The sequence below is a fragment of the Mustelus asterias genome, chromosome 15, assembly GCF_964213995.1.
Source record: "Mustelus asterias chromosome 15, sMusAst1.hap1.1, whole genome shotgun sequence".
Lineage (NCBI taxonomy): Eukaryota > Metazoa > Chordata > Chondrichthyes > Carcharhiniformes > Triakidae > Mustelus > Mustelus asterias.
In genome coordinates this window covers 17,412,149-17,428,698 of record NC_135815.1, presented here as the reverse complement: position 1 = coordinate 17,428,698, position 16,550 = coordinate 17,412,149, and the positions used below count along the sequence as shown (strand labels likewise).

Genomic DNA, 16,550 nt, shown 5'->3' with positions numbered 1-16,550 from the left:
ACCCTTGTCTTTTGCAAGGACATGATGGGCTCCTCATTGTTGAGGGCAGGGATGTTTGTGGAACCTCCTCCTCTGATTAGTTATTTAATTATCCACCATCATTTATGACTGGATGTGGAAGGATTTCAGAGCTTTGATCTGATAAATTGGTAATTGGGTTGCTGAGCTCTGCATGCTGCTTCTGCTGTTTAGCGTTATCATGCCCAGTAAAGATATGTCATATTCCCAACTTCAAACATGGACTATATTCTGTATAGAATTTTCTGGGGCTGCCTTTTTTTTCAAAAAAGACATTAAAAAAGCTGCTAGGATGGCTGCCAAGAGTCAGCTGACATTTCCAATTTCTGTACTGACTACCTCTAGGGTGGAATTTTCCAGCCCTTCCCACCAGCGAGATCTTCGGTCCCACCAAAGTCAACTCTCTGTTGCGTGTTCCCCAGTGGCGGAACATCTAAATGCCCATAGGTTTTGATGGGACCAGAAGATCTACTGGTGGCCAACAGTTTGCCACATCTGCCATAGGAAAACCCACCATGGAGGGGTTGGAAAATCCTGGCCCCAGTCTCTGGAAAGTTCCTAATTGATCGGTCACGGGTGCTACAAGATGAAGGCAGGTAAAATTGCCGGCTCCAGTGCACCCCTCCCCAGTGAGCTCAAGGCATTCTATGCCCATTTTGAGCAAGTGGTCAGCGAGAGCATGCCCTCCATCCTGGAAGCCTTGGACAAACCTGTATCCAAGGTCACCATTGCCGACGTCAGAGAGCCTTCTCAAAAGTTAACCCACAGAAAGCAACTGGCCCAGATGGGGTACCTGGATCAGCACTCAGGTCTTGCGCGGACCAGCTGGCGGGGGTATTTGCAAATATCTTCAACCTCTCTTTATACCAATCTGAGGTGCCTACCTGCTTCAAGAAGACAACCATCATCCCGTTACCAAAGAAAAGCCAGGCAGCGTGCCTTAATGACTATCGTCCGATGGCGCTGACATCCATCATTATAAATTGCTTCGAAAGGTTAGTCATGGCATAAATCAATTCCTGCCCTCCAGACTGCCTGGATCCACTACAGTTCACCGATCGCCGCAACAGATCCACAGCACACGCGATCTCCCTGGCCCTACACTCATCCCTGGAACATCTAGATAACAAAAACACCTATGTCAGACTCCTATTCATAGACTACAGCTCAGCCTTTAACACAATTATTCCTACGAGACTCATTTCCAAACTTCGTGGCCTGGGGCTCGGCTCCTCCCTCTGGATCCTAGACTTCCTAACCCATAGACCGCAGTCAGTAAGGATAGGCAACAACACCTCCTCCACGATCATCCTTGACACCAGTGCTCCGCAAGGCTGTGTTCTCAGCCCCTTACTATACTCCTTATACACCTTTGACTGTATGGCCAAATTCCCCTCCAACTTGATTTTCAAGTGTGCTGATGACACCACTGTTGAAGGGTGGATCTCAAACAATGACACAATGCAGGAAAGATATAGAGAATCTGGTGAACTGGTGAGATGATAGTAATCTCTCCCTCAATGTCAACAAACAAAGGAGATTGTCATTAACTTCAGGGCATGCCTCTGTCTACATCAATGGGGACAAAGTAGAAATGGTTGAGAGCTTCAAGTTTGTAGGTGTCCAGATCACCAACAACCTGTCCTGGCCCTTTAAGCAGATGTTATAGTTAAGAAAGCCCACCAATGCCTCTACTTTCTCAGCAAACTAAGGAAATTTGCCATGTCCGCTACAACTCTCACCAACTTTTACAGATGCATCATAGAAAGCATTCTTTCCAATTGTATCACAGCTTGGTATGGCACCTGCTCTGTCCAAGACCGCAATAAACTACAAAGGGTCATGAACGAAGCCCAGTCCATCGCTCAAACCAGCCTTCCATCCATTGACACTGTCTACACTTCCCGCTGCCTCGGAAAAGCAGCCAGGATAATCAAGGACTCCAAGCACCCCTGGACATGCTCCCTTCCACCTTCTTCCATCAGGACGAAGATACAGAAGTCTGTGGACATGTACCAACCGACTCAAAAACAGCTTCTTCCCTGCTGCCATCAGACTTTTGAATGGACCTACCTCGTATTAAGTTGATCTTTCTCTACACCCTAGCTATGACTGTAATACTACATTCTGCACTCTCTCCTTTCCTTCACCATGTACAGTATGCTTTGTCTGTATAGCACGTAAGAAACAATACTTTTCACTGTATACTAATGCATGTGACAATAATAAAGCAAATCAAAATCAAATCAAAACCTTTGAATGGACATTCCAAGAAGAAAACCACTTGTGTAATTCACATCATCTATTATTTCTGGATTTACCCAGAACTCAAAGTCCATGGACTCCTAGATTTATTGTCTCCAAGTTTGGAACTTAACAATGAGAGCTTTAGAGAAACCAGTCAAATCATAAATGGGTATGAATGTCCACCATCCATACTCCATTACATAGCAATGGCTACTAACTAGTCACTCTGAGTGGACAATAGAAGTGTGCATTATGTGACCAAAACTGACTACAGACATTATTGCCCAAAGAACCAGGGGAAACATGTCAGTCTACAGACAACAACTGCAGAGGCAGCAGCAGAAAGGACTGCAATATCTAAGCCTTTAAAAACTGGAGACTGAAATATTTTAAATTCTCCAAGCCTGTTCATTTTCAAATCCATCAGTACGCAGAACTCTTGGTATGAAGACTACACATAACTAATTTTGTGATCTTTGTGTGCGTGCATACTTTTGGTGTGACTGCGTGGATGAATAATCTAAAATTATCTAAACATATGAGCTTCCTGTTGGCTATTCAAATTGATCACACACTCAGGGGTCAAGCAACAAACATCCCTTCCTTTTCAAAAACACACTGATTATGGACATTAAGGGAGGTGAATTGTGGGTTTCAGTTCTCCCTCAACTCTCTTCATAACAGCTGCATGTATGTAGTCCTGTGTTAAAGGGTTGGCACCTCATTTTTAGTTTTGCCTGGTGCTGCTCCTGGCCTGCTCCCTTGCAGTCTTTGTTAAACCAAAGTTGGCCCACTGGATTGATGGTAACGGTGGAGTAAGGGATATGCTGAGCCATGAGTATATAGATTGTGGCTAACTACAAACCTGCTGATGGTCCACAGTGCCTCATGGATGCACATTTTGACTCGGCAGGATATTGGAAGGTCAGAGGGAAAGTTAAAAAATTACATTGAGAGGTAAAAAGAGAGTCTGAGAAGAGAATGCAACTATCATTAAAAGGGAATCCATCAGTCTTCAAGCATATGAACAGTAAAGGATTAGTGAAAGGAAGGAAGGATGGGCCACCAGAAAGGGGATCTATAGATGCAGGCAGAGGACATGGCTCAGGTTCTGAATGAATATTTTGTATTTGGCTTTGCCTTGGAAGAAAATGCTGTCCAGACATGATGAAAGTGGAGGTAGTTGAGATATTGCATAGACTAAAAATTGATAAAAGATAAGCCATTAGACTGTTGTACTTAAAATTGATAAGTCACCATGGCAGCTGGGTGAATCTAAAATTGCTGCGGAATGTAAGGGTGCAAATTGCAATGAAACTGGTCATGATCCTCCTAATCTCCTCGGAAATGAGGGTGGTGTCAGAAGACTGAAAAATTGCAAGCAGGAAAGGCAGTTGTGTGTTGTAATTCCTGACTGTGAGCCCAGACTTCGGAGAAATCAGCCTGTAGTTTAGGTTCCTGGAGAAACAGAACCAGATTGGGAAAGGAAAACACAAATCTGAGAAGTCAAAGTTCAGCCAATGGTCAGAACAGGCTCATTGAGCTGGATTTTATGAGGAGATTTACTATTTTGACCTCCTTAAAAATGTTTAGTACCAAACTGACCCAACTTTAAAAATGCCATCCCACAGTGATAACACACCACACGTGGCCTAAACAAGCAGAGAGTGGCACTTCCACCCTTCAGTGAGAGGAAGTCCTGCCCTCGAGATCTGCCAGCCAATCTGAATGGATCGCAGGTTTTGCAGTTCCAGCAGCACCAGAACTCAGTGATAGATAGACCCTGGACCCAGGTAAGTTCCAGGCTTTTAGAGCGGGGAGGGATTGGGTACCCCAGGAAAAGGGGCGAGAAAGATGAGGGTTTTTGAGGCCAGATGAGAAGGCGTTAGATGGGGGGAATATAATTCGGCAGGAGTGCAGGGTGGAGGAGGTTGATGTTCCTGACATGGGCAGAGCATCCTCCAAATGATGTACCCCCCTTTCTTGCTCCCTTTTCCAACAACATGGGCGAAAGAAACAGCCTTCTCACTCACACCAGGTGGCACTGGAGGTGGATTGTGGGCCTTAATGGGACAATTGAGGTGGAGGGCTGTTGTAGGCTGCAAAGAGACATAGATAGGATGCAAAGCTGGGCTGAAAAATGGCAAATGGAGTTTAACCCTGATAAATGTGAGGTGATTCATTTTGGTAGGACTAATTTAAATGTGGATTACAGGGTCAAAGGTAGGGTTCTGAAGGCAAATGGAATTTTGTCCTTCATTGCTAGAGGGATGGAGTTTAAAAACAGCGAGATTATGTTGCAGCTGTATAAGGTGCTGGTGAGGCCACACCTGGAGTACTGTGTACAGTTTTGATTTCCTTACTTGAGGAAGGATATACTGGCACTGGAGGGGGTGCAGAGGAGATTCACTAGGTTGATTCCGGAGTTGAGAGGGTTAGCTTATGAGGAGAGACTGAGTAAACTGGGGCTATACTCATTGGAATTCAGAAGAATGAGGGGAGATCTTATAGAAACATATAAGATTAAGAAGGGAATAGATAAGATAGAAGCAGGGAAGTTGTTTCCACTGGCGGGTGAAACTAGAACTAGGGGGCATAGCCTCAAAATAAGGGGAAGCAGATTTAGGACTGAGTTGAGGAGGAACTTCTTCACACAAAGGGTTGTGAATCTGTGGAATTCCCTGCCCAGTGAAGCAGTTGAGGCTACCTCATTGAATGTTTTTAAGGCAAGGATAGATACATTTTTGAACAGTAAAGGAATTAAGGGTTATGGTGAGCGGGCGGGTAAGTGGAGCTGAGTCCACAAAGAGATCAGCCATGATCTTAGTGAATGGCGGAGCAGGCTCGAGGGGCCAAATGGCCTACTCCTGCTCCTAGTTCTTATGTTCCCCCCCACTGATCTCAGGCAGAGTGGCAGCAGACCCCCACTTCCCCACCCTCACTGATCTCAGGCAGAGTGGCAGCGGACCCCTCCTTCCCCCTCACTGATCTCAGGCAGAATGGCAGTGGACTCCCCCCCCCCCCCCCCCCCCCTCCCCCCCTCACCATCGATCTCAAGCAGAGAGTTGTTGGACGATGGGCACCTACCTCCTCACTAGCTAGAGCGCCCAAATCGGACTTATGTGGAGCATGTCTGTTTCGCGGCAATTCTGGATGGGCGAACGCGGTGGTAAAGGGGGAAGTGGCGGTAAGGTTGGACGTGCAGCCCATTAAGTCAAGTTAAATGCTTGCACTTGCATTTAAATGGCCGTCATGCCCATTTCGGGTGCGGTCCCAATTGCAGCCATTTTCGGGCCTTGGTAAAGGGGGAACTGGCGCAGAGGCAGGCGCAGGTCGTGCTACTCACCTCACGCCCGTCTTTACCAAGTTTTCGCGCCCGAAAATGGGCACAACTTGATGATAAAATCAGGCCTGATGTTTCTGTGAGCAGAGCTGAGTGGGATGTGGTAAAGTATGCCTTTATGTGAACATTGTATCTGTGGAACCTGGATGTAGTAAAACTGCTGTTGGATTGGACTTTATGCCTAATGCATCCATGATTTTATTTTATTTATTATTGTCACATGTATTAACATACAGTGAAAAGTATTGTTTCTTGCGTGCTATACAGACAAAACATACCATTCATAGAGAAGGAAAGCAGAGAGTGCAGAATGTAGTGTTACAGTCATAGCTAAGGTGTAGAGAAAGATCAACTTAATACAAGGTAGGTCAAAAGTCTGATGGCAGCAGGGAAGAAGCTGTTCCTGAATTGGTTGGTACGTGTCCACAGACTTTTGTATCTTTTTACCGATGGCAGAAGGTGGAAGAGAGAATGTCTAGGCTGCATGGGGTCTTTGATTATGTTGGCTGCTTTTCCAAGGCAGCAGGTAGTGTAGACAGAGTCAATGGCTGGGAGGTTGGTTTGCATGATGGACTGGACTTCGTTCACGACCCTTTGTAGTTTTTTGTGTCTTGGACAGTGCAGAATAAAGGGACTGAACCTGTACCTGGGAAGAATAGTTTTTGAGGGGCTTAGTGGCTGAGATTAATGCCATATATGCCAAAGGAGTTGTCAGTAAATCTGTGTGATCTCTTTTTATTACATCAACTATTTAAAGTATTGTGGTGAACCATAGATGGATACCACTATGGGTACTTGTACATATGTTACTCTTGTTACTGTTGGGGTTAGGGTTGGGGTGTTCCACCTGTTAGCATTGTTCTGTGGTACACTCCGTTTGGCTCCGCCTTCTTATAGGAGTATAAAGGTCACTGCTACTTCCTAGTGGCCCTTAGTCTGGGATAGTATTGTTAAGCAGTATGCTCTATTCTTGTTGTGAATAAAAGCCTTTATTCCCGGGTACGTCCTAGCCTCCCGAGTGAATTAATCGCGCATCAAGTATAATTTATAATCTCTAGTATATGCAATTTGTCAGTTAATTCATGTTTGATTTATGTTGACTTTGGTTTGATTATTGCAGTAAAGGTGTGGTGGGAAGTTTGTTTCTTTTTAGGTCATTGGTCTCCACAGAGATCCTAGCAGTAAAGGAAATATTTATGAGAGTGGTCTCCAGGATGAAGGACCTTCATGAGATGAATAGACCTGACGAAGCTAGCATTGTTCTCTTAAGGGAAGACATGAGGAAAAAATAGTTTACACAGCAAGTGGTTAGGATCTGAAATGCATTACCTGGGAATGAGTTGCACGCAGATACATCTGCGCCTTTCTAGATGGAACAGGATAATTGCAAGAAGAGAAAAAATTGCAAGACTACAGGGAATAGGTAGGGGAGTGGGACCAGTTGAGTTCTTTCGGAGAGAGCCAGCATGGACTCAACAGGTTGTATGGCATCCTTTCACGCTGTAATCATTCTATGATTCTACAGTTGAATTTATATCCCATGTACAATTTTATCCTTCATGTTTTTCTCTTGATCTCTTTCCCCAACAGTTTCACTATATTAACTGGACTGCACCCAGTATCTTGTTTCCTAATTGCAAATAGCATCAGATGACACCAGCTTTCTGATGCCCAATGGCATGCACAATATTTTAATGTGCACAATTCACAGGAAGAAAAAGGGAGTAGGAGAGAATCTGCAATCTGTACAGGGTCAACACTGCTAATATTTGATCCTATCTTCATTCAATACCACGTTTGTACCTGGACACTAAAAACATGACTGATTTCCTCTGCCCTGTCAAATTGCTGCCCAGGTGTGATGAATGCAGATCAGAAGTTAAACCTTGCATCTTTTTGTCTATTTGACCTAATGATACGCCACATAGTGCCATTAGGGGGAGCAATCATATAACATTGCTAACCAATACATTCCTTAAGACAATACTGGACATTAACATTCCATTCTATTACCTGTATTTTGGAAGTATTTCTGTAGATCATTCTTGTTCCTATCTACAATCCACCTTTCTGCTGCCTATTACGTCTTGTAATTTTAGTAGTTTAACTTTTCTAAGGCTGAATTTTTCAGATGGCAAGATCCTCCTTTCCGCCATCTGAAGAGTCAGTGGGGAACACATCCCTGCCGACTCAATGCCCTGCAGCCAATTTACGCTTGAATGAGTGTTAAGTGGCTGCAGACGGGATGTCTGCCCCTCACTCTGGACAAACTCCCACCTTAGAGAACTGCCGGCCAATCTGATTGGCCGGCAGTTCTCACATCCCTCCAGCAACAGAAGGAAAAATGCAGGAGGAGACCAAAGCCTAAGTCCGGGAACAGGACGCCAGTAGTGAGTGGGAAATTTTGAGGTGCAGGAGCTCTAAGAAAATGTTTAGCCTGTATCATTTTTAAAACTAATAATACATTGTTTTCCTATGTATTCATTATTTTAGTCTGAAACAATACTTAAGTGAAAAATATTAGTGCCAGTAGGCATTTTACTTTGAATTATATTATATTTTGAAACATTAGTCTTTATTTAACATAGCTAGAATTATATTATGCACCAGTTTAATTATTTAATTTAATCTTATTAAAAATATGAATGACAGAATACTTTACTTCTGACTGGGAATGTCATATGGAGGGGTCACTGCTTTCCTTGATTTATATTTACTACCTAGATCTGGGTGTAGAGGGCACAATTTGAAAATCTGACGCAAAATGTGGAAGTGTTGTGAACTGTGAGGAGACTAGTGATAGACTTCAAGAGGATAAAGATAGGTTGGTGGAATAGGTAGACAGGAACGATTCTGAGGATGTGATACTTCAATTATGTGGATAGATTGGCGAAGCTAGGGCTATTCTCCTTGGTAAAGTGAAGAGGAAAAAGAGGGTTCAGAGGAGATTTGTTAGGCAATCAAAATCATGAAGGGTTTGGAGTGTAAATGGAGAGAAACTGTTCCCATCGGCAAAAGGTGGAGAACGTAATTTGATGAAGAACCAGAGGTGACGTGAGGAAAAACCTCTTTATGCAACAAATGGTTTGGATCTGGAGTGTGTTGCCTGAGCATGTGGTGGAGATAGATTGTGGTTTTCAAAATTGAACTAGATAAGTATCTGAAGAGAAGATTTTACTGGGCTACAGGGAAAAAGTTGAGGAGTGGGATCAGCTGAGTTGCTGTTTCGGAGAACTGACACAAAGACAATGGCTGGAATTTTCTGGCTATTCTTGCTGACGGGATCTGCCGGTCCTGCCGGCAGTGAACCCCTGCCATGAGTTTCTCGGCAGCGGGAGGTGCATAGAATGGGAAACCCCAGAAGATCCCACCACGAGCCAATGGTGGGCCACCTCTCCTGCCATGAAGCATGCTACGGAGGGTGTAGAAAATCCCACCCAATGAGGCCTCCTTCTGAGAGTTTGAACACCTGCTCTTGGACAAGGGGGAAAGTAATTACACTTCCGAACTACCACTTGGATGTTAATCAGTTTTATAACTTGTTTTTATAAAAGAAATATGTTTTACAATAAATCATGTTTTGCGTTTACTGAAAGAAGTCTGGTTAGAGTCTTTTTATTCTGGAAATAACAGTATCGAAGGTAATCAATTGGTCAATTTTGTGGGTAAGGTGGACATTTAAACTTTTGCTGCGACCTGTGAAGAAATGGGTCTAGAAATCACTGCACAATTTCCCATCATGGTCTGTAACTAGGTAAATCATTTCAGTTCTAGGACATCACTGCAGGAGTTCCTCAGGGTAATGTCATCGGCCCAATCATCTGCAGCTGCTTCATCAATAACCTTCATCTATCATATAGTCAGAAGTGGGGATGTGAGACCGGTTCCATACTCCCTGTTGGAAAAGGTAGAGTTGGAACTGGAACATCTGGAAAAGCTGGGCATTAGACCCGTTTAGTTTGTGGAGTGGGCCGCACCTGCTGTTAACATTTCTGTGTATGCAACTCGCGTCTGTTCTATTATAAACCTCTTACAGTCTCAGAGTTTGTCGTGATATGAATAAGAAAGTAATTGGAAAAACTGCAGATCTCTCTCTGTCCCTGAATCAGTCTCCTGGATATGTACTTAGGTTCATTAGTTTTAAAATAGGTTAATAAATGGATAAAGAAAACAGCGCCTGCTGTTCCTGTCCTTAAGCCAGATAAGTCGGTCTGACTTTGTGCAGACTATAAGCTTACTGTCAATGGGGTTTCCAAACTTGACAGATACCCCATGTTCTGAATTGAAGATTTGTATACCTGGTTAACCAGGAGCCAAACATTTCGAAGTTGGACATGAGCCTTCCTTAACTTGGAGGAACCTTCCCGAAAGTATGTGACACTTGATATGCACAAAGGCCTATAGGAGTACACTTGCCTGCCCTTTGGTGTCTTGTCTGCCTACACCATTCTTCAATGGATCACGGAGAACATACTCCAAGGGTTACCTCAGGTAACAGTGTACCTGGATGGTACCTTGTTCACAGGACCTTCGGAACGCGAATACCTAGCAAACCTGGAAGAGGTCAGGGTACGCCCGAAAAGGGAAAAATGCATCTTCCAAGCAAGTGCCATGGGCTTTTTGGGTCGATGACAAGGGCCTTCATCTGATGGAGGACAAGGAGAAGGCCATCAAGGAGGTGCTAACTCCAAGGAACCCCATGGAATTGAAATCCTTCCTGGAGTTAATGATGTGATGATACTATGCCTTTAAGAAATGTATTTTAATCATGTTTCTTTGCAGGATGTTTTGAGCAGTCTCTGGCATTTTGTCCGAGCCATTTTGTCTGCAGTCGGTATCCTTTATTGTTACTGAAGCAATATAATTGACATGTTTGTTTTAATCCATCTAATGCAGTGTTCTGTTGTTTCAGTGTTCCCCTGGGATTGGAGAGTACAGCTTGATTGGGATAATTGACAGGTCAGGTCATATAACTGGGGGCAGCTATGCTTTCACAGAGAATTCCAGCTTAGTTTTTCAGATGTTGTTTTGGAAGCTGCAGAGATAGAGGTATCCTTTCCTGTCTCTGAAGACTGGGAGCTACTAGAAACTAGGTTTACTTCTGTTTTGCTGTCTTGAGAATATATCCTTCTCTGAAAATTGCTGCATGGATCTCTGTCCATAGGTGTTAAAAGCTGGAAGCCTAGTATCATGTGAGCATACTAATTTTAGTGCTAACTAATTCTGAAGAGGGTATATATCTATGGGGTATTGCTTTTAAACTGGAACAACAAAAATAGCTAGCTGTTAAGAATTATACTGTGTCATATTTAAGTCTTATAATTGGTAAAACATATACTAATTTTTTTTGTTATATTCTAATTGTGTCCTTAAATAAACTTGGTTTGATAAAAGCTTCCTAGGGGTCACTTGGACCATATCTGGGCTGAAACAACTTACGCTCACCCGAATGCCAAAATCAAATGTAAAACTTAGCGTCTGGGCTTACTTCATAAAACACTTTGGAGTTTCTGGCCTGGGCCTTAACAATGAATTATTACAGGAAGTTCATTCCCAATTTAGCTGTTTTGCTGACCCCCTTGCATACCCTATTACAGAAACATCAAAGGTAGTCTTGGGAGGCACCGCAGCTGAAGGCTTTCCACAGTGTTAAACAGCAACTTTTGTCCTTTTATTTATTGGCCCATTTTGACCCCAAAAAGGACCTTATCTTGACATGCAATGACTCCCCTTCCGGGGTTGGGATGGTACTGACATATTGCTGGAGAGAGGGAACAGAAAATCCTATTGCATACGCATCTAGGACCCTCTCGGACTCTGCATGAAGGATTGAGAAACAGGGGTTGGCAGTTGTCTTTGGCGTTAAAAAATTCCATCTATATATCTATGGTAGACGCTTCTACATAGTAACTGATCATAAACCACTGGTGGGATTTTTTAAAGGATACCAGGCAATATCTGCCATTGCCTCTGCCCAGATACAACTTTGGGCTTTGTTACTGGTGGCTTATGGATACGTCCAAGAGCACCGCCCCGGGACTTGGATAGCTAACAATGATGCACTGAGTTGGCTGCCGTTCCCCAGAAGCCCGGTTTCGTTACCAGCTGTGGAAGAGGTCATGATGACCCTCAGGTTTTTGGCTACCTTGCCAGTGCTTGCAAGGCAAATCAAGGCCTAGCCCAAAAGGACCCAGTCCTGTCTAAATTAAAAAACTTAATATTGCATGTGGGATTCAGAGGACATCCCTCAAATGAAATGAAACACTATTGGATGAATAAAAATGAGCTCAGTGTTGAGGATGGCATCACCTTCTGAGGTTCCCGCGTATTTGTCCCTCGCCCAGGGCGACATCCAATACTTATGGAATTACATCATAGCCGTGCTGGGATTTCAAAGATGAAAATGCTAGCTAGGAGCTACATATGGTGGCCCAGCCTTGACACAGACATTACCGACCTGCCAAGAGAATCAAAAGTTACTCCCCTCAGCCTCCTTACATCCATGGAAATGGTCTGGTAGGCCCCGGGTGCAAGTGCATGTAGACCTCGCCTATGGGATCCATGCCCCGGGTGCAAGTGCATGTAGACTTCGCCTATGGGATCCATGCTCTTAATTATGGTTGATGCACACTCCAAATGGTTGGAGATACATTGCATGGGTTTCACCACTTCCCATGCTACCATTGAGAAACTACAACAAAGTTTCTGCACGCACGGGATACCTGAAGTCCTGGTCTCTGACAATGGCAATGGCTTTACTAGCACTGAATTTCTGACCTTCATACTTTCCAATAGAATCAAATACATTAGGATAGCATCTTATCACCCATCAGCGAATGGGTTGGCTGAACAAGCGGTGAACACTTTTAAGCTTGGCAAGAAGAAACAATCTGCAGCATTCAGAAACCAAACTGGCACAATTTTTATTTGACTACAGAACTATCCTCCACACAATGACAAGAAGCGCCTCAGTGGAATTGTTAATGGAACGGAGGCTTCAGACAAGTTTGGTGAAGTCCCAACAAGAGATCCAGAAGAAGAACTATGATTCTGTAAGGTAAAGTTTAAAAAGAACAGAACATGAACAGGAAAGAACAGAACAAAAGGACAGAAAGATCATTCAACACTGGCAACCGAGTCCACATGAGGAACTTTAGGCACAGCCTCAGTTGGGTCTCCGGATCATAAGGTCGAAGTACAGAGCAAAATTATCAGGAAGCACCAGGACCACCTCAGGAGTAGGGAGTCCATGCCAGTGCAGGCCTCATTCCCAGCCCTGGGGACAACCACTGCCAGTGTCAAGCCACAACTGGAAGTCGACCCCACATCTGCCCCTCCGGCTTATGAGGATACTGATTCTGAGATGGAAGCAGAAGAGACTGGTGCCCCCACTGAAGCAAGACATCAAGAAGAACCACTGGCAGTGGCTTTACAGTATTCCCTTCAGAAGCAAAGATCTCCAAACCACTTCACACACCCCTGATCCGGTCCTGCCTCCAATTGACTCCAAGCCAATTACTAAACGGCTGAAAAGCCCCCCATAACAGGGTTGTGGGGGAAGAAACAGACTTGAGAGGGGAGGGCAATGAGAGATTACTCTCACCAACTTTTACAGATGCATCATAGAAAGCATTCTTTCTGTTGTATCACAGCTTGGTATGGCTCCTATTCTGCCCAAGACCACAAGAAACTACAAAATGTTGTGAACGTAGCCCAATCCATCACTGAAACCAGCCTCCCATCCATTGACTCTGTCTACATTTCCTGCTGCCTCGGCAAAACAGCCAGCATAATTAAGGACCCCACGCACCCCGGACATTCTCTCTTCCACCTTCTTCCGTCGGGAAAAAGATACATAAGTCTGAGGTTACAAACCAACCGACATAAGAACAGCTTCTTCCCTGCTGCCATCAGACTTCTGAATGGACCTACCCTGCATTAAGTTGATCTTTCTCTACACCCTAGCTATAACTGTAACACTACATTCTCTCGTTTCCTTCTCTATGAACGTTATGCTTTGTCTGTATAGCGAGCAAGAAACAATACTTTTCACTGTATGCTAATACATGTGACAATAATAAATCAGATCAAATCAAGATGAATTAAACAGGTATTTTGCATCATTCTTCACTGTAGAGGACACAAGCAACATCCCAGAAGCAGCTGTACATCAGGAAATGGAAGGGAGGGAGGAACTCAGGGAAATTACAATCACAGGGGAAGTTGTATTGAGCAAATCGTTGGGTCTGCGGACTGACAAATTCCTGGGTCTAGACGGACTTAACCCTAAGGTCTTGAAGAAAGTGGCTAATGAGATAGTTGATTTACTAGTTTTGATTTTCCAACATTCCCTGGATTCAGATTAGATTGAAAGATAGCAAATCTGGATTTCTGTGTGTAATTGTGCGTGCACTTTGAAAATTGTTGTCTGATTTAGTCCATATAATGGTCAGTACTGATAACCTTGCCATTATTAATGTAAATTCAGACCTTTATAAAAAATTATTTGCAAGGATGAGTGTCGCTGACAAGGCCAGCATTTATTATTCATCCCTAATTACTCTTGATAAGGTGGTGGTGAGCAATCTTTTTGAACTGCACCTTGGTACACCTGCTGTCATTGTGTGTCAGTGGAGTGATTGTTGCGATTCCAAGGCCAATGTTCTTACAACATCCTCAACTCTGCCTTTTATATTATTTTCTCCAGTAATATTCTTGCTCCCTCCAACTCTGATCATTGAACAACATCAATGTTGGAGCAGTTGCAGTTTCCTTTGATGAAAGGTCACCAATCTGAAACATTAACTGTGGTCCTTTTTTCCCAGATGTTGCCTGACTGGCTGACCATTTGCAGTATTTCTGATTTTCATGATCCACATTATTTTGCTTTGGTTTTAGTGATGTTGATTGGCTATAAGCAACCATTGGTCATACTTACAACACAGCACTGGTATGACATAATTTTATGTCACGTTTTAACAAAGGATCCTTCCTTACTCCAAATGTCACGCCTCGCTACTAAACATTGCCAGACCCGAGAAGTAGTCAGTCTTCTCCGTTTTGTATATATTTATGTACTTTATGAACCTGATTGGCAATCATATAATTGTTATTGAGAGCGGGGCAGGATTTTCAGGTTATAACCTCGGTGTTGCTGTGACTCATCCATGTCTGTGATGCTATTGCATCGTGTGCAGATTTAAGTAATAATTTGGAGTATGTGTGCTTCTGCCTCAGTTGTCCCCATCAACGATAAAGCTCTCTTGTTCTGCTAGAGGATATCTGAGTTAATTGAATTATAATCTGTGAATAGTAAATGATTCACCACAGGGGAACTACTAATAGTTGCCTGAGGTTTGTCTGTTAGAAAGCAAGAAGCAAGATGTTGTCCGGAAAGAGTTTGGTTCTTTTGAACTGTGGCGTCAGAATGATCAATAGAAGATTTAAACACAAGATCGGGATCCTTGGAGCACCATTATCGAGGGGACAGGTATGCTACACGGATGCAACAGTTCGGAATCGGAAAATTATGTTATTTTAAAAAGCGATTATTTTCATTCACTGTAAACTCCCTTTGCACGCCTATAGGGAAATGACGGCGTAAGAATGGGACCAGACGCTTTAAGAAAATCTGGGCTGCTGACAGCGCTTCAGACTGGAGGTAATAATCCGAAAGGTCATTAAGAATGGTAAATATCGAGATTACCACAAAAAAGAGCAACAAAATATCTTTGGAAACTTTTCATTTTAATTTTATGCTAGGAATAAAATGTACGATTGGTGGAAGTCTGACTGTTGTACAAGAAATGCCACTGTAAACATATATCATTTCATTTGCGATCAACTGCACAAAGGGGAGAAAATCGGCTCTCGCCGATTAATTTTTAATTTTAAATTAGAAAAAATCTTAAGTGCAAACATTCTGAAAGCGCTTTTTTGTTAATAACTAAAAGTGCCTGGAACTTTTTCAGTCAATATTAACACGGACCTCTTCAACTCGAAAGCAAGAGAAAATAATACTATCAAACTGGCTGTGGCTAGCTAAAACAAATTCGGGACAGTTCAAGAAATGAGGTTGTTGACCTTTTATCAGACCAGCAACAATTAAACGATGCGATAGATTTTTAAGCAAGTACTGGCGCAGGGAAAGAGTGGAGAAAAGAAGGAAAGGGAAGAACATTGATAAAGTGGAAGAGAGAAACGTTTATGGATGATGGTACACGGCGAAAAGATTTAGTAATGGAACATCGTTCTAAAGGAAGAGAAAATGCTCGAAAATCTGAGCAGACCTGGCAGCATCTGTAAGGAGAGAAAAGAGCTGGCGTTTCGAGTCCAGATTACCCTTTGTCAAAGCGTTGAGTTTTGACCCTTTGACAAAGGGTCATCTGGACTCGAAACGCCAGCTCCTTTCTTTTTGGTTTCAGATTCCAGCATCAGCAGTATTTTGCTTTTATCATTCTAAAGGAGGTGTAAATGGCAATAAGTCTTATTTTTTCAAGAGGACCATTCAGGAGTGGGGTTCTGTTCTTTTCAACTTAATTAGAGTGAATTCCGCTGTAGTCTGGATATGAAAATGAACTTTAAAACATTGCTTAAACTGAGGTTGTTGACAAGCATTGAATTAAATTATTAGCTAATACTGGTGATAAAGCTAGAGCTTGAGCAGATAGATTAGAGTAGGCCAAGTTGTTCTGCCAATCTAATACAAAGGCTCCAGTGTAAGGTGTTCTGCTGCTGGATGTTACTGGCATATTTAAATAAATACTACATCATGTCACAAAAGACACAATCCACACTTCATATGTGTCTCCAGATGACACTAGGACAGGGCATTTACATACAAACCTATCAGAGCTAAGCCAATTTAGTTCCTCATCCAATAATAGTTAGTTACACACAAGCAAAAATCATAGTATGGTGATCAGAAATGAGAATGTTGGCT

General features: G+C 43.1%; 1 protein-coding gene across 1 annotated transcript in view; it reads left to right on the top strand.

Moving 5' to 3' along the window:
• The first annotated feature begins 14,801 nt into the window (after positions 1 to 14,801).
• The window catches only part of LOC144504367 (arginase-1-like), a 38,685-nt gene continuing 36,936 nt past the window's right edge, over positions 14,802 to 16,550 (top strand). The window contains exons 1-2 of the mRNA XM_078229580.1: positions 14,802 to 15,098; positions 15,197 to 15,269. Of these exons, the coding sequence (XP_078085706.1) occupies positions 14,991 to 15,098; positions 15,197 to 15,269 (181 nt within the window). The 5' untranslated portion in view covers positions 14,802 to 14,990. The remainder of the gene's footprint in view (positions 15,099 to 15,196; positions 15,270 to 16,550) is intronic.